Below are 27716 nucleotides of genomic sequence, written 5' to 3'. Positions count from 1 at the left end.
ACTCTAAGACTAACTTCTCTCACTAGGAAATGTGAAGAATGTATGACACCGGGGCAGTCTCTGTCTCTAGACTGAGGGGAGCTACGGAGCTTCATGAAGGAAGAAGTATTTCCTTCTTTATGTGTCAACAATTGACAAAATAAACAGCTAACTAGTTGCCAGAAGATTATTTATTTAAAATATGACTTAGGTTTTAATACTACAATGATTATCTTATCTGAAGTGTATGCTGTTTCATTGGCTACACTTCATGTAACAATGTAACAGCATGTACTTCAGAAGAAGATACGCATAGTAGTATCGAAACCTAGGTCAACTCTTAGATAACCTTCTGGCAGCTGGTTGACTATTTTATTACCTGAAAGAAATCACAATTCCTATTGACAGCAATGCACAAGATTATAATGTCTATCCTCTTCCGAAATATATGCTGTTGCATTGGTTACATCAAAACAAGCTAATATTTAACACGATGTATTTCTGTAAAAGTTCTCGTAGTATTTCTGAAAAAAAAACTCGTGGTAGTATCGAAACATAGCTTAAGTCTTAAATAAATAATTTTTTTGTTGAGTGTTTATTTGAATCACACCCATGTTCAAGATTCTTTTGTGTGTATGAGTTTGTGTGTGTGTGTGTGTCCGAAGATTCACTCACAGTAAAAAAGGAATGTGGCTGTGGGTGCGCTACGAGGGCGGATTTTATGATTAACCGCCGCTGTTCATGGCGCTAAAGCTGCTTATTTAAACAGAAGCAGTATACTAACGCTGGCTGTCCTGAGTGACACTGACGCCCAGCTTAATTATGAAAGACTGCTAACGACACCAGGTGTAAGTGCAGCAGTTCGCCGAATTAATGGGAGCCGACCACACAGGGCAATGTCAAGAGCGCTGCTGAAAGCATCACAGGGCTTGTTGGGGTTCGATACTCAAGAGAATGACACTTTTGTTTAGTAAAACAGAGAGAAACAATCACACATAAGGAAATGTATTCACAACAACGCAATTGTTACCAAAATGCTTGGTAAAACTAAATTAGTGACACACAGTCCGTTTTATTCAAAATCATCACCGTTCTAATTGATACAATTAACTGCTACAATACTATGATAATCTTTTAAGATCCGCATCTCGGGCCGGCCGGAGTGGCCGAGCGGTTCTAGGCGCTACAGTCTGGAACCACGCGACCGCTACGGACGCAGGTTCGAATCCTGCCGCGGGCATGGATGTGTGTGATGTCCTTAGGTTAGTTAGGTTTAAGTAGTTCTAAGTTCTAGGGGACTGATGACCTCAGAAGTTAAGTCCCATAGTGCTCAGAGCCATTTCTGAACAACCACATCTCGGTTTTGCACAAGACCCTCGACTATCTATTTTACATTTTCCTATACTATGAGGTGTCAAAAGTTATGGGATACTTCCTAATATCGTGCCGGATCTCCTTTTCCTCGGTGTAGTGCAGCAAGTCCACGTGGCATAGATTCAACAAATCGCTGGAAGTTCCGTTCAGAAATATTGAGCCATGCTCCCTGTAGCCGGGCGTAATTGCGAGTGTGCTACCGGTGCAGGATGCTGTGTACGAAGTGACATCTCGATTACGACCCATAAATGTTGGATGGGATTCATGCCGAGCGATCTCGGTGGCAAAATCATTCGCTCGAACTGTCCAGAATGCTCTTCAAACCAATCGTAAGAAACTACGATCCGGTGACATGGCACATTGTCATCCACAAAAATTCCATCGTTTTTTGGCAACATGTCCATTTACAGTCAATTATCGGTTCACGTGGACCAGAGGGCCAAGTCCATTCCATATAAACTCAGCCGACGCCATTATGGAGCCATTACAGCTTGCCCAATGCCTTGTTGACCCATTGGGTCAATGGCCTCTTGCGGTCTGCGTCACACTCGAACCGTACCGACATCTCTTGCCGAAAGAAATCGGGACGTGCCACTAACGTATCCGTGAGGACAATGCGGCGAAATTTGGCGTTAATGGGCTTTGGTAACACACGACCGACGTGAGTGCCTTTGATAACAACACAACATGGCCTGCAGAATCTGTCCTGTGCTCGTGACCATATGGGTTGGACTCTAGATGACTGAAAAAGGGCAGTGTGGTCGGCAAGACCTGATTTGAGTTGGTAAGAGCTCATAGTAACGTTCGACTGTGGTGTGGACACCAAGAAGTCAAGGACCCAGTCTGTCAACAACACACTTTGAAAGCTGGTGATAGCTCCATTGTGGTTCAAATGGCTCTGAGCACTGTGGGACTTAGCTTCTGAGGTCATCAGTTCCCTAGGACTTAGAACTACTTAAACATAACTAACCTAAGGAAATCACATACATCCATGCCCGAGGCAGGATTCGAACTTGCGACCGTAGCGGTAGCGCGGTTCCAGACTGTAGCGCCTAGAACCGCTCGGCCACACAAGCCGGCGCTCCATAGTGGTGTGGACTGTATTTACATGGGTCCTCTGGTCCAACTGAACTGATCATTGCCTGTAAATGGTTATGTTCGGCTAAATGGAGACCATTTGCAGCTATCCATAGACTTTGTGTTCCCAAAAGTGTTATTTTGCCACAGTTGTTCGCAGTTGGTTTGCACAACATTCTGGACAATTGGAGCGAATAATTTGGCCACCCTGATCACCCGCATGATCCCACTGAACATTTATGGGACATAATCGAAGGGATAGTTCCTGCACAAAATCTTGCATCTGCAAAACTGTCGTAGTTTTGGTAGTATGGCTCAATATGTTCGAAGAGATTTAGGGATTGTAGCCGGTCGCCATAAACGTCATTCCACGTTATAGAGGCCACCAACTGGATAATGCGTGGAGTCCCATAATCTCCGAGATTTGCTCCCGAAAGTCGCCAGAATACTCCGATGCATGCGGCGAGCGGAAGACAGCTGATCCTTGCAGTTCCAACAGCAAGGGCGCTGCCGCCGGGCGGAGTGGTCCTTCTATCACCGCCATTCTGACACATGCACGAAAGTACTATCAGCGCGCTATATAAGGGCCGGCCAGTCTGGCCGAACTGTTCTAGGCGCTTCAGTCTGGAACCGCGCTACCGCTACGGTCGCAGGTTCGAATCCTGCCTCGGGCATGGATGTGTGTGATGTCCTTAGGTTAGTTAGGTTTAAGTAGTTCTAAGTTTTTGGGGGACTGATGACCTCAGCTGCTAAGTCCCATAGTGCTCAGAGCCATTTGAACCGCTATATAAGGCGGAGCGACGAACATCTTCGTCAGTCTTCGATGGCTCACTTGAAGATGGCTGGCAGGTGCCCTGTTGAAATATCGTGGACTGAAGTTTACGACGACCTGCTGCAATCGCGAAATCTCTTCGAACATTCAATTAGCCTAGAAAATTTTAAATTTTATGACTCAACATTTCTGCAGGAAACATCTAACGACTTTTTGAGTCCATACCATGACGAGCTGCTGCACTACTCCGAGGAAATGGACGCCCGACATGATATTAGGAGGTATCATATGACTTTCGTCGCATTGATGTACATTTCTTCTATGTCATAAGGACTGTAGTTGCCGCACTGCCGTTCCTTCGAAAATGCATGCATGTCCGAAGGGCACTGCATCGTATTTCTGAACCACCTTGGCAGTGCGAATCGTATTTATTCGCCGAAACTAAGTGACTTTCCTTTAAAATGTCTTCACTGTACGAGAGTATACATGGTGAATGTACGAGTGTGGGTTGTAGATATGTTTGGGTCTGGCGCTGGATCGTGCTATGATAGCCTAACGGTAAGGCGACCGCTTGCGATAAGCGGGAAATGAGGGCCTGAGTCCCGATCCAGGACGAATTTTCACCATCGTCATTCCATTAAACAGCTGATGGCAATTGCGAATTCATTTCATGGATTTTCTAACGGCTGTAATCGGTGCAGTGCCTGTTTTCTCGGAGATGCGTGCACGTTCCTAAGGAACGTTGCATTGTGCTTGTGAACTTGCCACTGCAATACGTTATTAATTGTGAGAGGTAATCCTTATTCTGCCAGTGGTTTTGGCAGAAGGCGGAAGAGCAATCATAGTTTGGGGGCACACTATTACCTCCGGTGGCAAAGTGCACTTAAAAGACGGAGAATCAGCAGCGGTCAACAGCACCATGATGTAAGGGCAATGGAAAACACAACACAAAACACACTTAATTTGTGTCTGCAGTGCCTGGGGCCTATAATTATATCGTCACTGTTGCGACGTATTCAAGTAGCTGAGCGGCGCGGTGGCAGTGTGACTGTGGCGCTGCCTGGTGTCGAGTTGATAACAATAGCGGCCTTTTGTATCCAGCCTTCGACCTGGACAGTGGCCTTTACTGTCGAGTGATTAATGAGTTAAGGTTGTTTTCTAGACTTGTGTCGCCTGGCTCCTTCAAGGTCGTCGGTTGTTTTCTGTGCTCTGTTGTGGACCCAGGTGTACAACGTTAGCGGCGTAGAAGTGCTGAAGGCCCTCGGTTATTACCCACTACAGCCATTGTTATTATTCAGAAAGGAGTTGGTTCAATTAGCTTAAAAAAGGTGGGATGTCTCAAGGGTTTATGAGCACTGTGGCTCCAGGGTGGTTGGTTTGCTGTATTTAATCGGGGCTCAGTTATGTGACAGTTCATACCTTGAGCTTTTGCTAATGGACAACTGCCTTGATAAGTCCTAATAGTTGTGTTGTGTGCATTACACATTTAAAGAGTTTAATATCAATCATTTTTTGGTAGTATTTTCCACGCATGGATACAAGGGATTTATAGATTATGTGTTTGAAGCATTTGGTTTTATTAAAGAGGTTAGCCGGCCGATTTGGCCGAGCGGTTCTAGGCGCTTCAGTCTGGAACCGTGTGACCGCTACGGTCGCAGGCTCGAATCCTGCCTCGGGCATGGATGTGTGTAATGTCCTTAGGTTAGTTAGGTTTAAGTAGTTCTAAGTTCTATGGGACTGATGACCTCAGATGTGACGTCCCAAAGTGCTCAGAGCCATTTGAACCATTTTTAAAGAGGTTATCATTGTTGTTGTGTTGCTTTTTCTAAAATTACGTTAGCTTGCGCTCTTGTATCTGCCAAGCAAATTTTGAAGGTGTATCTACATAACTCATCAACATTCTATTTGTCTTTACACTGTAATATCGCCATGATTAGATGACAGTTTTCTGTTTATGAATATTGCTGCGTTTTTCTGTGGGAGTCTGTTCCTGCAATGAAATTGAGTTAGCAACGTGCTTTTGATGAAACGAATGTTGGAAGAAATCACCTCGAACTAGATTTCCCACTCATTTAAAATGTACCATAAATTGACAAAGTGTCAAAGTTACCTCCACTGGAAAATGAATTGGGAATATTCTGTCATTCGAATCTCCAGGAGAGGATTGCCAATGTGACTATGAGAAGAAGACTGAATGACACACTAAAGGGTAAAATTCCATGAAGCAGAGCGTCGAATATCAGAAGTCTGAAGGCGGTAGGAAAGGTGTAAAACTGTAAACGGTAAACCCAAAGACTTACACTAGATGCAGTGGTTGTCAGTGAAGTGAAATGAAAAAAATTAGAGGCTCTGCTTAGACGAATGTAGGATAATGTCAGCAGCAGAAGAAAACTGTGTAACGTTATTCAGATTCGTCATGAACAGGAAGTGAGGCAGAAGCTGTTTTACTGTGAACAATTCAGTGATGGAATAACTGTCGCCAGGATCGACAGACAACCAACTATGATGACTATTAGTTAAGGCGCACTTGCCAACGTTGCAAGTGGAAGAATATGTGTAAACAAGAACCCAGGGTTACTGTTACACTTGCCGATGGTGTATTCTATTTCCCACGTACTCCACAAAACTGAAGGGAACTTTCCTTCGCAGTTGCTTCATTTAATACCGATACAATATCAGAAATCAGAAGTGATCATCTATGTCTTCAGCATTTGCTTCTTATCTTTCTGGTGAGAGTCTTACTCCATTTAATTCGCAGCAGAACATACTAGCTGAGTTTCTGCAGTCGTTGATCAGAGACAGTGTCCTGGTAGGGTCGCCACGGCAAGTAACTTTATTAATCACCGCTTTGTGGATATTAACGCGCGGCCGGAGAGCGGCCGCGCTGGCCGACCCCGGTATTAATTCGGTGTGCGCCTCATGCATTATTCCCGGCCGGGTCGCAGTATTAATGGCTGGGTTTTTGGTGGCCCGCTGTGCTCGGTTTTACGCAGCAGTGCAGCGGCCGGCGCGTCTCCGCAGCCGTGGGAGCGCGGCCCACCTGCCCTGCGACTGCCCGCTGTCCGGCCCTCAAGCCCGTTCTTGCCTGCCGCCTGCCCACTAGCTTCGGCTGATTCAGTTTTATTGGCCCGCCGGTCTGTTCCGTATAGCTCTTCAGCCAGTCTTCCTTCCTGGGGGCAAGAAGTGGGCATCCGTCCTCTGTTCTCCTGTCGGTTGCTCCCACGCCCAGTCACCTCGGCCTCCATTCGTGGAAAATTCACAGCATCAGGGTGGTGACAGTGATATACTTGAACGAAGTACCGACGGATACAAGTTCTATATCTGCATAGCGTCATCAGCTTGTAAAGATACCACTCTTAGCCAAGAATTCTTTTTGCTGTTTCGTGCTAATACGCTTAATAGAGCTTAAGGTTGGAAGTAGCTTTCGCATGATATATCACAACTAAGTAAAATAACTCGACGTTACTTCGACCTCCGGCCCTAGTGGCCGAGTGGTTCTAGGCGCTACAGTCTGGAACTGCACGACCGCTACGGTCGCAGGTTCGAATCCTGCCTCGGGCATGTACCTGTGTGATGTCCCTAGGTTGGTTAGGTTTAAGTAGTTCTAAGTTCTAGGGGACTGATGACCTCAGAAGTTGAGTCCCATAGTGCTCAGATCCATTTGAACCATTTTCGTTACTTCGACCATACATGGTTTAAAATGCTACAGCATAATACTGAAGGTAATTGAAAGAAATACGCTATGACACGAACAGAAATGACACTTTTATTTAAAGACAGCAATTGCACTGGAGTCATCACGATGTATTAAGATCCACTGAACACTACAAAAGACAGCACATGGTTCTTAATGTGGTGTTACATCACTATGGACGGCAATTACAACTCTTCTTTCTCTTGAACTGAATATCAGAGGTTGATTGTATCAGATTGCTGGCAAGAAGAGAAGGTGGAGTTACCGTAATTACTGGATCTGAGACGGATATCGGCATAATCAATGATTGTTTACTCGTTGCTCACAGGGAGATGCACGCTGTGAGAAGAAATATCATTAATTCAGTGCCGGTATTTGATTTGCACTGCAATGATTCTTTAAAAAGTATCGGGCTTCCTAACATGAATTTACAATAAATTAAGATTTTTTTATTGGCCATGTATTCAAGACTTTAGTAATGGCAGCCGATCTGTAGTATCACCATATTAGTAACGTCGAACTTCAGTCGACGTTCATCGTTAAAAGATGTTGCAAAAACTTTTAAAAACCGAGGATAGGACATGGAGTGAAGATAATATTAAGTAAAAACGTTGCAACTTTCAAGCAAATATTATTGGTCTAAGTGAAACAGAGATAAAAGTGAGATTACTTTGCGCCAGCAGTTCAGACAGAAGAAGCACCCACGGAAAAGTCTGTTACAGGAAGCTGACCAACACTCAGCAATTACTATTTTAATCAAAATCTGAACGAAAATATTGTTTATAGAGTTTACACATTTTGCAAATATTTATAACATTATCTGAAAATCTGTGAGGCTGTATATGCTTTTTTATGTTGTTCCATTAACAGTGTATGCTTTGCAGCATGATCTCATGCAGGCCAGAATGTTAGTAAGGAGTTCTTGTGGTAAGGCGTTTCTTTCCACCACCAGTGCGGTTCACAATTGCTGGACGGCCGTTGAATCATGTGACCGTGCTGCAGAGTGTCTTTGCAGACCATGCCAAACGTAGAATAAGATTTTCACTCTGCAGCGGAGTGTGCGCTGATATGAAACTTCCTGGCAGATTAAAACTGTGTGCCGGACCGAGACTCGAACTCGGGACCTTCCCCTTTCGCGGGCAAATGCTCTACCAACTGACCTACCCAAGCACGACTCACGTCCCGTCCTCACAGCTTTACTTCTGCCAGTACCTCGTCTCCTACCTTCAAACTTCACAGAAGCTCTCTTGCGAACCTTGATGGTCCCGTGTTCGAGTCTCGGTCCGGCACACAGTTTTAATCTTCCAGGAAGTTTCATCCCAAACGTCCTTGATAGGATTAAAGTCGAGGGACAAGATCTAGCTGCTGCTTTCTACTGAGTGCCGTGAGAATCACTTCTTCTGTTGGCATTGTGTTGTGGCTGTGCCCTCCTGTAATGTTCCTGGCTGGATGAGGAGAGGGTGGTATGACAGGTGAGTGACCGGGTCCTTCTTTGTACAACACAAAACGCACACGTGGTTAAAAAACATTTTATTTCAGGAACCAACTGAGTGCTTAACTTCAGTGATGTTCAGTATGAAGTCCAAGGGTTAATAGCATGTACTCGTTCTTGAATCTTGTCCGTGTCCATATCACAACTATGTACAATAACCAAGGTTCCCTCACAGCTAGCAAAGGTGCGAGGTGACAACTATCACTGTGGAAGACTAGAGCACAGTGAGACTTATTGAGATACAATACGAACTGAGTCCCGATGCGACCTAACTGACGTACTGAGATGAGAGGGACTGAGGCCCCTTGGTCGGCAGCGGCGGCCTATATGCACATTGCCCAGGGTCTGTTATGGGCGTGTAACCTGGGGGCGTGTCGTGGTCTTCCCTTGTCATTGGCACGCCTAGTTGAGCGCCTGCTATTCAATGTTTCCTAGTGCCAGCCGGTGTGCAGGCGAAGGCGTAGTCCAGCACAGTGATACCTTTTGTTCCTTGTGTAAAGAGCAGGTAAACGCAAACGATTAAGGGTCTATTAATCGTCGACGGTTCAAGCGTATGGCGAGTAAGTGTACTCCATAGGAAAGGGCAGCAAGAAATGCGAAGGAATACCAAGTCACCTCAATGGCTATGCGTGGGGGCCTCATCCGGCGTAGTGGAGACGCTATTCCGGCAGCCAATAAGTGGCCTCTGTGCAACGAACTGCAGATTGTGATGCAATACGATACCCGTCGTCTGGGCTCCGAGGTCCTACTTACGTGATTCCAGCGATTGGCAGAGAAGATTGAGAAGACCAGCCCTGTTTACGAAGTTTCACTGAGGCTCACAATCCGCTGCATTGTTCCCAGAACGGATTGTAATTCCCTCGTTCTGAGTCGTGATGAAGGATTGAACCAGAGACTGCGGGTTTGCGACAAGCTAGGTTGCGACTTCCTGGACTTAGGCTACAGGGTTGAAAACTATAATGTACCCCGAAACTTGTCACGTCGGAGGTTTCTATGCAGGCAGCTGTTGTATAGGGTGTACACAGAATGTCTTTAGATCGGGCAACCTTCCAGCCAGTCCAGATAACGACAGCTTTAGGAGACCGGAATGCGTCAGTATAAGATCCAAATAAATGTCTCCTAAAGGTGAGAGTATTAAAATAATAATGAGTAACTGCCGAAGTGCAACTAAGTGCCAGAGTTTGAAATAATTCTAAGAAGCATTGTAACTCACACAATACCAGGTAACGAAAACCTAGTTACTGCCTGAAATTGATAACGGTGAAATTTTTGGGGAAAATTTAAGTTATATCGAAAGGATAGGCAAATGGTGAATGGTTCTATTTCTCGCTGTAGACAAGAGACTTACATCCACAGAGGCAGAAATTGAATCTGCCTGCGGGGCTCTCTGGGCAAGACACAATACCATGTATGGGCATAAAATGATCTTTATCCTTCTCCTCACCGACAAACTCACACCCAAATGTAACCGAAAATCTCGAAGGAAACCTAAGATCAGTAATAGTTACGTTCCCCAACCATACAGACACAACTGGAGGAAACTTTAAGCATCCAGCAGTCAGTTGCGGAAAATTACAGCTTTGCAAGTGGTAGGCGTGACAAGACGTGTCAGTGTTATGCTCAATTTCGCCCGTGAAGATCAGTCAAGCAAGTTGACGTGATAGCAAATATCCGTAGTATTAGTGAATGAGAAAGCGCCACAATGGGTTTTCATATCGTAAAATTTTGACTTATACAGGGCACGTCACCACGACAGCAAAACATGTGTAGAACTAGAGAATAAATGGTCGGATGTTCAGACAAATTGATACTTCACCATATGTCAGAGACATTTTCTTAATTGGCCTTAGTGGACCATGTAGCTTCATCTATAATTCTGACTGTGTGCTGGAGCACAACAAAAAGCTTTGTCCTGTTTGCGACGATTGTTGGGCGCTATTTGTGTTGTGGTTGGCAGGAGAGCCAACACCGTGTTACGAGAGGAGGCCGAAATGCACGCGTTTTAGCTCACGCAGGCTGGCGTGAGGTCTGTAACCGGAAAAGGAAATTAGAATTTAGAAAAACGGACGCAGCTGGTGGAATACTTAACTTTCATCCATTAATTATGAACGTCGGTCTTGACGGTACATGATTCACTATATCAAAAGTAACTGATAATGGCGCCTTGCTGGGTCGTAGCAAATGACGTAGCTGAAGGCTATGCTAAACTATCGTCTCGGCAAATGAGAACGTAAGTAGGCAGTGAACCATCGCTAACAAAGTCGTCTGTACAACTGGGGCGAGTTGCTAGGAAGTCTCTAGACCTGCCGTGTGGCGGCGCTCGGTCTGCAATCACTGATAGTGGCGACACCGCGGGTCCGACGTATACTAACGGACCGCGGCCGATTTAAAGGTTACCACCTAGCAAGTGTGGTGTCTGGCGGTGACACCACATTCCTCCCCCGCAAATCGGCGTACGGTTGTGGCATCAGGCTTCCGCCCGCCGTGGGTTCGAATCCCATCCTCGTCGCCAATGTTGTGGTTGGCAGGAGAGCCAACACCGTGTTACTAGAGGAGGCCGAAATGCACGCGTTTTAGCTCACGCAGGTTGGCGTGAGGTCTGGAACTGGACAAGGAAATTAGAATTTAGAAAAGCGGACGTAGCTGGTGGAATACTTAATTTTCATCCATTAATTATGAACGTCGGTCTTGACGGTACATGATTCACAATATCAATAGTAACTGATAATGGCGCCTTGCTAGGTCGTAGCAAATGACGTAGCTGAAGGCTATGCTGAACTATCGTCTCGGCAAATGAGATCGTAAGTAGGCAGTGAACCATCGCTAACAAAGTCGGCTGTACAACTGGGGCGAGTGCTAGGAAGTCTCTCTAGACCTGCCGTGTGGCGGTGCTCGGTCTGCAATCACTGATAGAGGCGATACGCGGGTCCGACGTATACTAACGGACCGCTGCCGATTTAAAGGCTACAACCTAGCAAGTGTGATGTCTGGCGGTGACACCACAATTTGCTCCAATGTGGACTCGTAGCAAACATGACATTAACTATAAACGTCTCTACAACGCGTATGAGAAGGCCATCGCTGAAGTAAGGCCAAGGTAAACCTGTCATCAACCCGGATGTTGCATAGGGCTTTGGTTGGCATGTTTCTATTGGATTTGATATGTCCTTTTGTTTCAACGACGTTTGAACTTGATTACCCTGCCAGTTGCAAGGGAACCTAAAGTTGAACACGGGTGTCGAACCACACTGCAGCTCAACATTTTTCGCATTAACATTGCCATAGGTGAAGTAAATGGAAAATACGTAGAAACCCTAGGAGCGAACCCCAGATCTCAGGATATGTAGTCAGGCACATAATGACTGAGCCACCAAGCAGTTCAGTAAAATGCAGAACTTGTCCACGGGAAGGTGCGGTGTGGAAAGGGGTGGGGGGGGGGGGGGGCAGCATGGGGTGCTGACTCCGTTTTTTCAGGTGGAGTGAGGAGCACAGTATAGTCGTTAGTCGGCCTTGGGAATCGACTTGTGTCCTTATTGTGTTACCTGAAACAATCTGTGTATGAATGTCAATCAAAAAAATACTTCAATAAGGACCAAACGAAAGAGTCAGTGCTGCTGTTAAGACAATGATCTCATATTCGGGAGGGAGGGGGTGGATTTCCTCCGTTCTGCATCCTAATATGGCTTTTCCGTCGTTTTTCTGAATCACTGAGGCAAATGTAGGTATGGCTTCCTAATCAAGACTAATGCCGACCATCTGTCCTGTTCTCATAGGCCACCTGGCCTGTCCTCATAAAACGTGTTGTGGATTCTGTGTGTTGTATATTTTAAGCTATTTATTCGCATTGTATTGCCTTGCAGATTCATGTATCATTGTTGGATGTCCCTTGGACGATGAAAGATAAATAAATTTGCTACTAGATGACTCTAGCAGGAACTTCACTGTAGTGTTCAATGCTTTTATCTTCTGATGTTGCCCTCAGCGGGTTGTTGAATTATACCAGTCACCAATGATAGGTATAGCAACCGTTACCTCATAATGGATGGTGACATTTCACTATATAATTTATGTTAACATTAAGTGAAATAATCTCGACAATAAAATGTTATATTCTCTAGCTGTCAGCCAATAGCACGGTAAATATAAACCCCTCTTTGAACTACTGGCTTATCCGCTCTCCTGACAAGCACGTACCGAAAATATCTGGGGTATTGTTTATTGAATATGTGGAACACTTTCATCATAGAACTCCCGCACTGACAGTTTACATTTTGCGTTCTGACATTACTAGATGCTGTGTGGAGGTAAACTCACCAGAATAATATTCCATGCCACAATGTACTGTTCGAGCGTCTACTGGTTCTATAAAATCCTGTATTCGTTAAGACAGTGATCATATATAGTTATTTTACGAGCGAAGTTTGTGAATTATCATGTACGTAATCTATAAAGTTCATTTCAGTCATCTGTATCTTTCTTTGCGTTGCAATTGAGAAACGTGGTAGCATCGTTAGATTTTTTAAGTGTTGCAGGGAGCGCAGCTAACAGTACCTGACAATTCACTACGCACTAAAATGTAAGCTCAATAAACTTCCCGTTCCGAGAAAGTTTGTTTGCAGCCACCTAATCAGTCCGGCAACATTTGAACAGTTATTTGCAACATGTTAGTGTGCGGAAATTTCGAGCTGTACGGCCAATGCGATATCATGTAGCAGCTCTCCAGTTCAGTGGCTTCTCAGTTTACTAGAGAGCGCTTTTCCGTCTGATGTAGTCGAGGCTGCGCCGCAGTACATTCAGCTGGCTGTCAGCCAGTACTTCGCTGCTAATTGACAAAATGGATACGTGGGCAGCTGCCACCGTGTCTGACGCCCTGAACTATGAATGCAAAGCGTGGAACATGAATCGTCACTAGATGAGCGCCGCTAAGAGCTTGGCTGTTAGCAGAGCACAGAATTCTCATCAGTCTGCAGTTAAGGTTTAACCCTCCACAGTTACGTGCCCGTGGAAGTAAGACGATCCTTTCGAACTCGTATTTTTGTATGATAAATCATGAAATTACACTACTGGCCATTAAAATTGCTACACCAAGAAGAAATGCAGATGATAAACGGGTATACATTGGACAAATATATTACACTAGAACTGACATCTGATTACATTTTCACGCAATTTGGGTGCATAGAACCTGTGAAATCAGTACCCAGAAAACCCACCTCTGGCCGTAATAACGGCCTTGATACGCCTGGGCATTGAGTCAAACAGAGTTTGGATGGCGTGTACAGGTAAAGGCCCATGGAGCCTCAACACGATGCCACAGTTCATCAAGAGTAGTGGCTGGCGTATTGTGACGAGCCAGTTGCTCGGCCACCATTGACCAGACGTTTTCGATTGGTGAGAGATCTGGAGAATGTGCTGGCCAGGGCAGCAGTCAAACATTTTCTGTATCCAGAAAGGCCCATACAGGACCTGCAACATGCGGGCGTGCATTATCCTGCTGAAATGTAGGGTTTCGCAGGGATCGAATGAAGGGTAGAGCCACGGGTCGTAACACATCTGAAATGTAACGTCCACTGTTCAAAGTGTCGTCACTGCGAACAAGAGGTGACCGAGACGAATAACCAATGACACCCCCTACCATCACGCCGGGTGATACGCCAGTATGGCGATGACGAATACCACGAAGGACCACGCTTCCAATGTGCGTTCACCGCGATGTCGCCAAACACGGATGCGACCATCATGATGCTGTAAACAGAACCTGGATTCATCCGAAAACATGACGTTCTTCCATTCGCGCATCCAAGTTCTCGTTGAGTCCACCATCGCAGGCGCTCCTGTCTGTGATGCAGTGTGAAGGGTAACCGCAGCCATGGTCGCCGAACTGATAGTCGATGCTGCTGGAAACGTCGTCGAACTGTTAGAGCAGATGGTTGTTGTCTTGCAAACGTCCCCATCTGTTGACTCAGGGATCCAGACGTGGCTGCACTATCCGTTACAGCCACGCGGATAAGATGCCTGTCATCTCGACTGCTAGTGATACGAGGCCGTTGGGATCCAGCACGGCGTTCCATATTACCCTCCTCAACCCACCGATTCCATATTCTGCTAACAGTCATTGGATTTCGACAAACGCGAGCAGCAATGTCGCGGTACGATAAACCGCAATGCCGATAGGCTACAATCCGACCTTTATCAAAGTCGGAAACGTGATGGTACGCATTTCTCCTCCTTATCGAGGCATCACAACTACTTTTCACCAAGCAACACCGCTCAGCTGCTGTTTGTGTATGAGAAATCAGTTGGAAACTTTGCTAATGTCAGCACGTTGCAGGTGTCACCACCGCCGCCAACCTTGTGTGAATGCTCTGAAAAGCTAATCATTTGCATATCACAGCATCTTCTTCATGTCGGTTAAATTTCGCGTCTGTAGCAATTCAATAGGCCAGTAGTGTTGTTATCAAAGGCAACCTTTCATGGTGAAAGGGGTAAGTAACTAACAGAAATATCTGATACAGCAAGATATTTTCAGGTCTTATTCTCGCATAACACTGATAGTTCCCGAAGATCACGCTAGGTGGCATGCCCCAATGAGTTATTCCGACATCATGGTTCAGCGTTGTAGAGTGTGTGCAGTTTTGTTTGTGGTTTCATGAGTCCATATCCTCAAAGACAAACTGTTATTAACTGGTACAATCGTTTCATCGAACGTGGCTCTGTATCACATAGGACGCCGCGTCAAGGTCGGCCAGCAGTCTCTGGAAAATAAATTCTGCTCCCAAATCCTGTTGTAACTGAGGCTTTAGATAATGTTCAAGCATTTATGGATGTAAAACTGTAAAACTCAACAAGTTCAGGAGATTTACATCCATAAATGCTTGCTTGAACATTATCTAAAGCCTCAGTTACAACAGGATTTGGGAGCAGAATTTATTTTCCAGCGCGCCAGCACAATATTATCGTGAAGCTGTTGCTTTTATCCACAGGAATGTACCATCGTGGATTGGACGTCGTGGAACAATATCCTGACCTCAGCGATCACCTGATTTAACGTCAGTGGTTACACCAGAACACAGAGTGTTTGTTAGTTCACTTCCGGGGAACGTCGACAAGCTGGTATAGCTTATAACACAAGCAGTTGCCGTCATACATGGTTGATATGGCTCTGAGCACTATGGGACTTAACTTCTTAGGTCATCAGTCCCTTAGAACTTAAAACTACTTAAACCTAACTAACCTAAGGACATCAAACACGTCCATGCCCGAGGCAGGATTCGAACCTGCGACCGTAGCGGTCGCGCGATTCCAGTCTGTAGCGCCTAGAACCGCTCGGCCACCCCGGCCGGCCCGTCATACATCACGACCTGCTTCGTAGGATTTGGCAGGAAACTGATTACAGGTGGGACATTGGTCATGTTACAAAAGGTAGCCACATTGAACACTTGTAAATAAAACTTGAAAATAAACTGCATTCTGGGCTGTATCAAACGTTTATGTAAGTTGTTCATCTTTTTGAGATTCAAAGGTTGCTTTTATATAAATAATTTATAAATACCATGTATACTGTGGGTGGCAAAATGGTGCTACACTATGTGATCAAAAGTATCCGAACAACTCTCCCTCCCCTCCCCCCTCCCCCCAGAAATCATAGTTTTTCATATTAGGGGCATTGTGCTGCCACCTACTGCCAGGCACTCCATATAAGCAACCTCTGTAGTCATTAGATATCGTGAGAGAGCAGAATGGGGAGCTCCGCGGATTTCACGAACTTCGAACGTGGTCAGGTGACTGGGTGTCACATGTGTCGTACGTCAGTACGAGAGATTTCCACACACCTATACACTCCTAGGTCCACTGTTTCTGATGTGATAGTGAAATGGAAATGTGAAGGGATACGTACTGCACAAAAGCGTACAGGCCGACCCATCTGTTGACTGACAGAGACCGCCGACAGAGGGTTGTAATGTGAAAAATGCAGACATTTATCCAGACCATCACACAGGAATTCCAAACTGCATCAGGATCTACTGCAAGTACTATGACAGTTAGGCGGAAGGTGAGAAAATTTGGATCTCATGGTCGAGCGGCTTCTCATAAGCCACACATGACGCAGGTAAATGCCAAACGAAGCCTCGCTTAGTGGAAGGGACGTAAATGTTGGACGATTGAACAGTGGAAAAGCGTTGTGTGGAGTGACGAATCACGGTACACAATGTGACGATCTGATGGCTGGGTGTAAGTATGGCGAATGCCAGTTGAACATTATCTGCCAGTGTGTGTAATGCCAAAATTAAAATTCGGATGCTGTGGTGTTATGGTGTGGTCATGTTTTTCATGGATGGGGCTTAAACCCCTTGTTTGCGTGGCACTATCACAGCACAGGCCTACACTGATGTTTGTAGTACCTTCTTGCTTGTCACTGTTAAAGAGCAATTCGGGGATGGCGACTGCATCTTTCACTACGGTCGATTACGTGTTCACAATACACGGCCTATGCAGGAGTGATTACACGACAATATCATCCGTGTAATGGACTGGCCTGCACAGAGTCCTGACCTGAATCCTTTGGGATGCTTTAGAACGACGACTTCATGCCGGGCCTCACCGACCGACATCGATACCTCTTCTGCCATTCCTCAAGAAACCTTCCAGCAACTATAACTGCATAGACTTCGGCGGTCAGTGTCAGTGGACATAAAAGTTTTCTGGGTATGGTGTTGTTGTTGTTGTGGTCTTCAGTCCTGAGACTGGTTTGATGCAGCTCTCCATGCTACTCTATCCTGTGCAAGCTTCTTCATCTCCCAGTACCTACTGCAACCTACATCCTTCTGAATCTGCTTAGTGTATTCATCTCTTGGTCTCCCTCTACGGTTTTTACCCTCCACGCTGCCCTCCAATACTAAATTGGTGATCCCCTGATGCCTCAGAACATGTCCTACCAACCGAACCCTTATTCTAATCAAGTTGTGCCACAAACTCCTCTTCTCCCCAACCCTATTCAGTGCCTCCTCATTCGTTATGTGGTCCACCCATCTAATCTTCAGCATTCTTCTGTAGCACCACATTTCGAATGCTTCTATTCTCTTCTTGTCCCAACTATTTATCGTCCATGTTTCACTTCCATACATGGCTACACTCCATACAAATACTTTCAAAAACGACTTCCTGACAAATCTGTACTCTATGTTAACAAATTTCTATTCTTCAGAAACGCTTTCCTTGCCATTGCGAGTCTGTATTTTATATCCTCTCTACTTCGACCATCATCAGTTATTTTGCTCCCCAAATAGCAAAACTCTTTTACTACTTTAAGTGTCTCATTTCCTAATCTAATTCCCTCAGCATCATCCGAGTTAACTCGACTACATTCCATTATCCTCGTTTTGCTTTTGTTGATGTTCATCTTATATCCTCCTTTCAAGACACTGTCCATTCCGTTCAACTGCTCTTCCAAGTCCTTTGCTGTCCCTGACAGAATTACAATGTCATCGGCGAACCTCAACATTTTTATTTCTTCTCCATGGATTTTAATACCTACTCCGAATTTTTCTTTTGTTTCCTTTACTGCTTGCTCAATACACAGATTGAATAACATCGGGGACAGGCTACAACTCTGTCTCATTCTCTTCCCAAACACTGCTTCCCTTTCATTCCCCTCGACTCTTGTAACTGCCATCTGGTTTCTGTACAAATTGTAAATAGCCTTTCGCTCCCTGTATTTTACGCCTGCTACCTTTAGAATTTGAAAGAGAATATTCCAGTCAACATTGTTAAAAGCTTTCTCTAAGTCTACAAATGCTAGAAACGTAGGTCTGCCTTTCCTCAATCTTTCTTCTAAGATTAGTCGTAAGGTCAGTATTGCCTCACGTGTTCCAATGTTTCTACGGAGTCCAAACTGATCTTCCCAGAGGTCGGCTTCTACCAGTTTTTCCATTCGTCTGTAAAGAATTCGCGTTAGTATTTTGCAGCTGTGACTTATTAAGTCGTAGCTTGTGTTTATTGTAACGGATCGAGATTTCGGTCTTGGAGTGACCATCTTCAAAGCAGTCAAAGCAGCAGTTACAGCTAACACATTTCAGCCGTTATTCAGAATTGTCGCTCTTGGACTATGCACGTCAATAATGAGTGCAGTTCGAAACCTTGACGTGTATAATCCAAGAGAGACTTCGCAAAACAACAATGAAAAGTGTTAACTTTATATACTGCATTGAAGATGGTCCGTCAGTGACAGAAATCTAGATCTACCGTAACAAGCACAAGTTTCGATTGACTGATTTATCTTTTTTCACTAACTGAAGTACGGTTCCAGATGGAGTGTGCATCTATGCTGAGGGACCATGCCCCCACCACTAAAAGTAGTTTCTTCAACCTCGTCATGGTGGCATACACCAGTATTACAATGCAACGTGTTACATGGCTTGCAGTACGAAGTGCATTCAAGTTCTAAGGCCTCCGATTTTTTTTCTAATTAACTACTCACCCGAAATCGATGAAACTGGCGTTACTTCTCGACGTAATCGCCCTGCAGACGTACACATTTTTCACAACGCTGACGCCATGATTCCATGGCAGCGGCGAAGGCTTCTTTAGGAGTCTGTTTTGACCACTGGAAAATCGCTGAGGCAATAGCAGCACGGCTGGTGAATGTACGGCCACGGAGAGTGTCTTTCATTGTTGGAAAAAGCCAAAAGTCACTAGGAGCCAGGTCAGGTGAGTAGGGAGCATGAGGAATCACTTCAAAGTAGTTATCACGAAGAAACTCTTGCATAACGTTAGCTCGATGTGCGGGTGCGTTGGCTTGGTGAGACAGCACACGCGCAGCCCTTCCCGGACGTTTTTGTTGCCGTACAGGAAGGAATTTGTTCTTCAAAACATTTTCGTAGGATGCACCTGTTACCGTAGTGACCTTTGGAACGCAATGGGTAAGGATTAGGCCCTCGCTGTCCCAGAACATGGACACCATCATTTTTCAGCACTGGCGGTTACCCGAAATTTTTTTGGTGGCGGTGAATCAGTGTGCTTCCATTGAGCTGACTGGCACTTTGTTTCTGGATTGAAAAATGGCATCCACGTCTCATCCATTGTCACAACCGACAAAAAGGAAGTCCCATTCATGCTGTCGTTGCGCGTCAACATTGCTTGGCAACATGTCACACGGGCAGCCATGTGGTCGTCCGTCAGCGTTCGTGGCACCCACCTGACTGGCGCTTTGTTTCTGGATTGAAAAATGGCATCCACGTCTCATCCATTGTCACAACCGACGAAAAGAAAGTCCCATTCATGCTGTCGTTGTGCGTCAACATTGCTTGGCAACATGCCACACGGGCAGCCATGTGGTCGTCCGTCAGCATTCGTGGCACCCCCCTGGATGACACTTTTCGCATTTTCAGGTCGTCATGTAGGATTGTGTGCACAGAACCCACAGAAATGCCAACTCCGGAGGCTATCTGTTCAACAGTCATTCGGCGATCCCCCAAAACAATTCTCTCCGCTTTCTCGATCATGTCGTCAGACCGGCGTGTGCCCGCACCTCGTGGTCGTGCGGTAGCATTCTCGCTTCCCACGCCCGGGTTCCCGGGTTCGATTCCCGGCGGGGTCAGGGATTTTCTCTGCCTCGTGATGGCTGGGTGTTGTGTTATGTCCTTAGGTTAGTTAGGTTTAAGTAGTTTGAGTTCTAGGGGACTGATGACCATAGATGTTAAGTCCCATAGTGCTCAGAGCCATTTGAATTAGACCGGCTTGTGCGAGCCCGAGGTTGTTTCGGTTTGTTGTCACACGATGTTCTGCCTTCATTAAACTGTCGCACCCACGAACGCACTTTCGACACATCCATAACTCCATCACCACATGTCTCCTTCAACTGTCGATGAATTTCAATTGGTTTCACACCACGCAAATTCAGAAAACGAATGATTGCATACTGTTCAAGTAAGGGAAACATCGCCATTTTAAGTATTTAAAACAGTTCTCATTCTCGCCGCTGGCGGTAAAATTCCATCTGCCGTATGGTGCTGCCATCTCTGGGACGTATTGACAATGAACGCGGCCTCATTTTAAAACAATGCGCATGTTTCTGTCTCTTTCCAGTCCAGAGAAAAAAAATCGGAGGCCTTAGAACTTGAATGCACCTCGTATATGGGAGTATTTGGAAGAGCACCGTGATTTAACTCCACTCGAGAATCTATGTGACCACTTTGATCGCTCTGTTCGCATCATGAACCCTCAACGGAGAAATGTATCAGAGCTGGCCACGCCACTAGATCTGGCTTGGCTCCACATCCCTGTCGGTACATTCCAGAACCTCTCCTGCTCTCTTTCTACACATGTCGCAGTGGTTCGTGCTGCAAAAGGGGGTTGTTCAGGCATTTATGTGACTCATCAGTTTATGAATGTGATGTTTCCTCATATTTTCCATAAAGCCACGACCACAGTGTTAACGATATTATCATTCTGAAAAGACTCTCTGACTGAGAAATAGTATTTGTTGACATCCGGAAAAGCCGGCCGCTGTGGCCGAGCGTTCTAGGCGCTTCAGTCCGGAACCGCGCTGCTGCTACAGTCGCAGGTTCGAATCCTGCCACAGGCATGGATATGTGTGATGTCCTTAGGTTAGTTAGGTTTAAGTAGTTCTACGTCTCGGGGACTGATGTGCTTAGAGCCATTTGAACCATTTGAACCATCCAGAAGAGAAAGACGCTTCGAAACAATTTCCGTAGCAGATTTTCTCCCATAAACAGAACTGTAACATTGCTCTCTCTACAACATTGTTGAGGCTTTCGTGGGCACTTGACGTATTTGAGCCACGCTCGTATCGATAGCCATGCTGTGTGTTTTGTTGCTTAGCCGCAGTTTCTCTGGTGTCTCATGAGATGGTACCTCCGCGGCGCCTCCAGTGATATTTAAGCGTGCGTACGGGTCACACTGAGATCTGCCCTCTGAGGGACCTTGGTGGATCGCAACCTGATCTTGATGGCCGTGGACTTCCGCTCACAAAATTTTCATTGGGCGTGTTTACCTTGGGTAGCGTTCCTATGTCCACTGCAGAGTCAGCGCTTCTCTGTCTGTGAGGAGCCGAGCATACTCTAGAGTTAGAATTGACTTGCTTCCTGCTGCCTCCGGTTGCGCCCTTTATTTTCCTCGCCCGACACTGGAACAACATTGAGCACCATGCAGTTAAATGTCTGCCGCGGGCCGTTGAAACCCTTGTGCTTTGTTACTGAACTTCGTTTGATGTTAGTGCATTGTGCTGATTTGGCTTGGACTGCTAGCCCTTGTTTGGTGCTTTAGCATCACGGTAATATGGATGTGCCCGAGTCAGGTATTTACTCGAGTGTAAGGCTTACATTCTATCATGTTATGTATGCAAAATATTTGTTTACCAGTGCTATTGGTGACTATATTTACTAGCATTAAGGGTTTTAAATTTTTCCATTGCCTGTTAACGTTGTTGATCACTACCTGCACTACTTCCTGGGTTTATGGTTTTCTTAATGTTGTTCACTGCCAGTTGAGGTACAGAAGGGCCTAGACTAGTGTATCGATAAGTAAATTCTGCTCTGTTAACCACTAGTATTTGTGGGTCAAACGGTAGCCCGATTCATATGTTTCAGTCATTTCACTTGCCTTGTATTTTGTTGCTACTTTAAGTGAGAGGTAACGCCTGATGATTTGTCAGTGCTCTTTTTCGTAATTTTAATGGTCCCATATTCTTTTATCTTGAGCGTTTGACAGCTTATTCATCTTGTAAAACCGTTGTTTAATTTAAGAAGTGCCTGTAGTGGAATTTTCTAGAACTTACAGAGTTTAAGAAATTTGACTTTGATTTAAAAAAGGAATTCCGTTCTATTATAGAGGCGCTTCTTCTAAAATGTTGGTAGCTTATTTGCGGCATTCACCTGAACTTAATGATTCGTACTTATTGTCTTCAACATGGCATGTGTGGCGATAAGGTATTGGTTGTCTTTGTAACATAAAGTTTGTACTCTTACGTAAATAAATGAATATGTTTAAAGATATTTCTCTGGTCATTACCGCTGACGTTCTCCCCTTGCTACCTGTAACTTCAGGTCGTTGCAGCATGAGAAACCAGGATCCATCTACCTCGAGGGTTTCTTCTTGCTTTTTAAAACTATACGGTACTGTCAAAAAGCTTCAACACAAAGACAGTCCAATCCAGAATCGATACGCCAATCACGCAAAATCGCCGTGAGCACTGTGGCAATCACCGGGAACCCAGTTACAAGATACCCGTTTGGTAAAACATTGTGTCGTGCTGCCTGTTGCACATCTTCGTCCGACAGGAACTGTCGGCCATTGAAGGCCGTTTTAGAGGGGCCGAAGCCGTGATAACCACATAGGAGAGAGATAAGAATTACAGAGCGGGCGCTCGAGTGTCTCCCACTTGTAATTTCTGCAGGCCTCGCAGATCGACGGGCGTGTTGTGTCGAATCGCGACCAGCACGGAAATAGGTGCACCATTCGATAGCAGTGGTTTTCGATAGACATGCTGCACCATACACATTCTTCAATCTCCGATGGATGTCTATCGGTGCCTGGCTTGCGGCAGCCGAGAAAAGAATAACAGCACGCTTGTCTTTTTTGGACGCATTTGGTAATAACGTCGCAGTGGTTTAAATTTCCACATTTACCGCATGCACGTTTGGAAGACGTGAATGTCATACTAGTCCCTTGCCTTCTAGTCGGTGCTAATATACACACAATGGAGTAGCGCTACGTTGCCAATAGGCAGCAACAACAGCCTGAAACGGAAACTGACGGATCACCCCTTAATTACCGTGTTTGTGACTTTCTATAACTTCCATGAACTTCGTATTTTCTCCACAGCGAAAACTTGCGTGTCGGCCTCATACAGCAGAAACTCCGCTATAGCCGATTTCTCCACCTCTCCCAACCTGCAATACTGTTGGATGATCCTGATATTGATGGTTTATCCAGTCATTCTCACCTAGACCTTTCCTCATGTACACGGCATGCTGTATACTCCAGACGCTGTGACTGGGTACGTTTTCCGCATTACCGATTTGAGACACTCTTTGATCTTCTTGGTCGGTTTGTACATAGTCTTTACGACGTGTTTGCATGACACATAACACACAGCGCATTGTTTCCGTCACTTGGGGGTGAGTATGTGTAACAGAAAGGCCGCACCCGACGTTTCTTCTTGCGGCGTGGCGCTTCGCAACTAGTGAAGTACCCATTGCCCCTTAGGACGCTATTCTGATGTTGCATCTCGCTTCCGAGGAGCTGTTGCTCAGATGTTTGCTTCTGCGCCTTACCGTTTTCTGTGCAGAATGATTATTTGGAAGTTTGTGTACGCATCGGCCAGTGTGTGTTGGTTTTCAATATGTGCTGTAGCGCAGGTTCTCATAACCCCTCGTAACAAGCATATCCAGAGTATATTCATATTGGCATGGAGACTGTTCAGTTACGTTAGAAAGTCATCCAACTGTCCTTCGCCACAGCTCCACAAGACGAAGGTGTCGTCGACGTGCTGCTACCACACCGTAAGTTTGCAAGGTGCCAAGCCTATCGCCTGTTGTCACTATTGATGTTATTAATAGGACAACTGGCTCATGAAATGTGAGTATTCGTTAAGACTTTGTAGGATTCAAAGAAAAGAGCTTCAAATTTTGGTAGGTGGACGATACACTAGATACCTTGCTTATATTCGTTGCACTCATGACACCAATTAATCCAATGAACTTTGTTTACCATTTCTCGCTCCTACTATAGAGAACGACAAATATGTAACATTATTAGATATTCACTTAAACAGATCCCAAGAATCTACTAACTAGACTTTATTCACCACTCACTTATGATAAACTTATTTCTTAGCTTTTTTTAAATAGCGTTTTTCTTACGGAATTGCTGTTCATTTACTGAACGGATTATTTCCATATAAAGACACTGATGCCTGATATGTCAGTAAAAAAGCTACAGAACCTCTGTTTCTAGGACAGCCTCTGCATCTTAACTCACAGACATACTGAGAAAGCTGTGTGGGAGAAAGGAAGATGTGGATGAAAACAGTATAAACTCGAGAGAGATGTGTTTCAACACAAGGGCTGGCCTCTAGGTGATGTCTGCTTCCGCACTGTCACCATATTTATGGGGCGTTATTTTGTTTACGGGAGTTGTGCTCTCCTAATTTCGTTCTCTTTAACAGCAATTCTTCCAATAAAATTTACTTTAATGGACGGTAATTCTCATACGATATTTCAGCAACAAATAGTAAGCAAATAATACCCTTACATACCGTGGAAACATAGGAGAAAATACGGCGATATAAGCAACACCGAATGATTTAATTGCAAAAATTCCGATTGCTGTTGACTATTCCAGATTATATATGAAGAAAAGAAGTGCAAAGTCGTAAAGAAAACATCACCTCAGCGATATAAATAAATTTTCTGCTTCAACAATTACTTATACTTAAGAATCTAAACGTAACAGAGAATAAAAGATTTTGCAAAAAGTAAATCCACTACCCATTTTTTCATGTATGTCCTTCATGTATTATATCAGGAACACTCCTACTGTACGTATGGATTATCATACTAACGTTTGGATGCTTTCAGTTTATAAATGTCAATAAAGAATTACTACCCGATTGAAAATGATACGTACCAGATTTTCAGCAGGACACATCTATGTGGGTAACTTCTTTCCTTATGTCTTAAAAGCATGCTTCAGGTTCCACCTGGATTTTCTATCGATAGAGATATATTCACCTTTACTGTTGTCTCCAAGTTGGGCCCCACATGACACCAAACCTGTCAGAATATGAATAGTTCTGTGAAAATTTTGTACGTTTCTTTCCCTTATGCTCAACACTTTGACAGCTTAGTCACCTAAAGGGCACTCAGTGCTCTGAGGACAGTATTGTAAAATAACTGGAATATACTAATACAACACTCAGTGCACTGGGAGCAGTATTATAAAATAAGTGGAATATATTCCTATGGTCACGTGAAAGGAAAATTTATTTATATGAAAGATCCTTGTTAACTCTTATATCAAGATATATGGTCAATAAAGACATTAAATCAAAAAGAATGGGGAAGGGGATTATATTACGAACACTACTAATGATTTTAAACAGAGTAATGAAAGTAGCAAACGCAATATTTCGAGGAATATAAAGGAAAATATCTTCAAGATGAAACAAGCGGAATGTACGAGTAATCAAAGAATACAGGAGCAGGTAAAAGTATCCCGTATGCGAACAACGGTGAAAGTTTTCAAAGAAACAGCAGCTTTGAAATACAAGGTCCCTTCAAGCAGCAACAACAATACGAACAAAGCAGGTGCAGAACTTGAGGAAGTGTTATGCGAGGATCTAGACGGTATCATGATATTAATGATTATTACTGGGTGATTCAGAAGGAAAGGCACATACTTTGAGGTTGGATGGTATAAGTAAATCTGAACAAAAAACTTCAAACGCACATATGTCCTATTCTTAACGGTTTCCGAGGATACTGAAGAAAGCTATGAGGAACTGGACACATGAAGTTGATAGTAAATGGAACATTGTCATCTAATATTTATTTAATTTTGTACATTTCTTCATAAAAGTTGTTCAGAAAGCCCATCGTCAATTACATTGAATTTTACTGCTATTGAGTTGCTGATCTGGGTTAAATCGTACAGTCCTTTACTTCAGAAAACGCATGTAAAATACGAGCTAGAAATTCCTCCTTTGTATCCACTCTGCGCTTATATACTTCGCTCTTAAGCCAATCCCACAAACACTAATCTAATGGAGTAAGTAATCTAATGTTGTGGTGTCACCGCCAGACACCACACTTGCTAGGTGGTAGATTAAATCGGCCGCGGTCCATTTAGTACATGTCGGACCCGCGTGTCGCCACTGTGTAATCGCAGACCTAGCGCCACCACAAGGCAGGTCTCGTGATACGAACAAGCACTCGCCCAGTTGTACGACGACATTGCTAGCGACAATACGGACGAAGCCTTCCTCTCATTTGCCGAGAGACAGTTAGAATAGCCTTCTGCTAAGTCCATGGCTACGACCTAGCAAGGCGCCATTAGCCTTACATAGTTTGAGAATTATAGTATAAATGTCTCAAGAAGAATGCTGTAGTCATCAACTAATAAAGTTAAGTATAAAGCAGCTACGTACTTTTCTTGCTACCATTCAATAGTTATCCTGTTCCAGAATTCACGCCCGTCGGCGTGTGTGTACGCGTGCCTTTCTTTCAATCGGCTACCTCAAGTGGCGTAACAGTCTTGTTACGTCACTACAAATGTAATACAAGGTAATTGACGTAATTTAATGTAATTAATGTAATGTAAGTGAGTGCTGTTGAAGAAGAACATGCGATTGATGCCTGTGATTTTCAAACAGCTATATGTAGGAAACGGTTCAGAAAAGGGCATAAGTTCATTTGATGTTAAGCCACCAATACTGTCACCCCTCAAAGCATGTACCTTTCCTTCCGACTCACCCCGTTTAAATTAAAATGAACCCAAGCTACGACTGTAATTCAAAAGTGCATATATTACGTAATGAGAGATAAATTACGAAGAACGTGGGGTAACATCACTCAAAACTGTCAACAGAAAAGTGATAACTAAAACTTGTGGGTGCTAGAAAACCATGAACGAACAGGGTGTAAATCAGAGTGTTTCTTGTAAACACATCAGGTGTACAAGGACTGTGATCATTATTAGAAATTAAAAATTATCCAGCCTTGAATCTATAATTACCATGTAACTTTTGTTCGTAATATCTTTAAAAGTGTGGATATAGGCAGTTCGAGATGCTACAGAGAGAATCTGGTAGTAGATATGGAAATTCGTTCATTCTGGGCCCCTAAAACTCAGACTGCCACTTTGTACGACACTACACACTACAGCTCGCACTTCTACTAACACGCTTTGCAGCCAGCACGTTGCCTCAGCGCCTAGGGCTTTGCAGAAACAGGTGTGGGGTAGAAACAAAGCGACATGGATCTCAGATAGATCGGGGTGTCTCTTACCGCCTCAGTGTTTGTGCGACATTATGTGTGATACTGAAATATCCACGATTACCTTGACTGTTAGGTGAAGGATTGCAGTATACTGGCTGAAGTGACTCAGACAAACTTCAGAACATCACAAAACCATGCATAAGAATCTTTAGCTTGAAAATTGATGACTGCATATATGGCATTGATAGTTGGTGAAAGACCAAGAGTGTTATATACTATTCCGTAATGTCAGGCAGCGGCTGAGAATGGACTATATCAAACCCAGCAATGAACGGCATACATGCTAACGGGACACGGTTTCATTCCTCACAC

General features: G+C 44.5%; 1 protein-coding gene across 1 annotated transcript in view; it reads right to left on the bottom strand.

Annotated features, from left to right (window-relative positions):
• The window catches only part of LOC126454999 (lachesin-like), a 1180169-nt gene that overhangs the window by 1134448 nt on the left and 18005 nt on the right, over positions 1-27716 (bottom strand). Inside the window, exon 2 of the mRNA XM_050091142.1 lies at positions 25140-25181. Within this exon, the coding sequence (XP_049947099.1) occupies positions 25140-25181 (42 nt within the window). The remainder of the gene's footprint in view (positions 1-25139; positions 25182-27716) is intronic.

This window comes from Schistocerca serialis, chromosome 1 (genome assembly GCF_023864345.2).
Source record: "Schistocerca serialis cubense isolate TAMUIC-IGC-003099 chromosome 1, iqSchSeri2.2, whole genome shotgun sequence".
In the NCBI taxonomy this organism is placed as follows: domain Eukaryota; kingdom Metazoa; phylum Arthropoda; class Insecta; order Orthoptera; family Acrididae; genus Schistocerca; species Schistocerca serialis.
The sequence above is the reverse complement of the archived record's forward strand: the minus strand, read 5'-3'. Positions and strand labels throughout refer to the sequence as shown.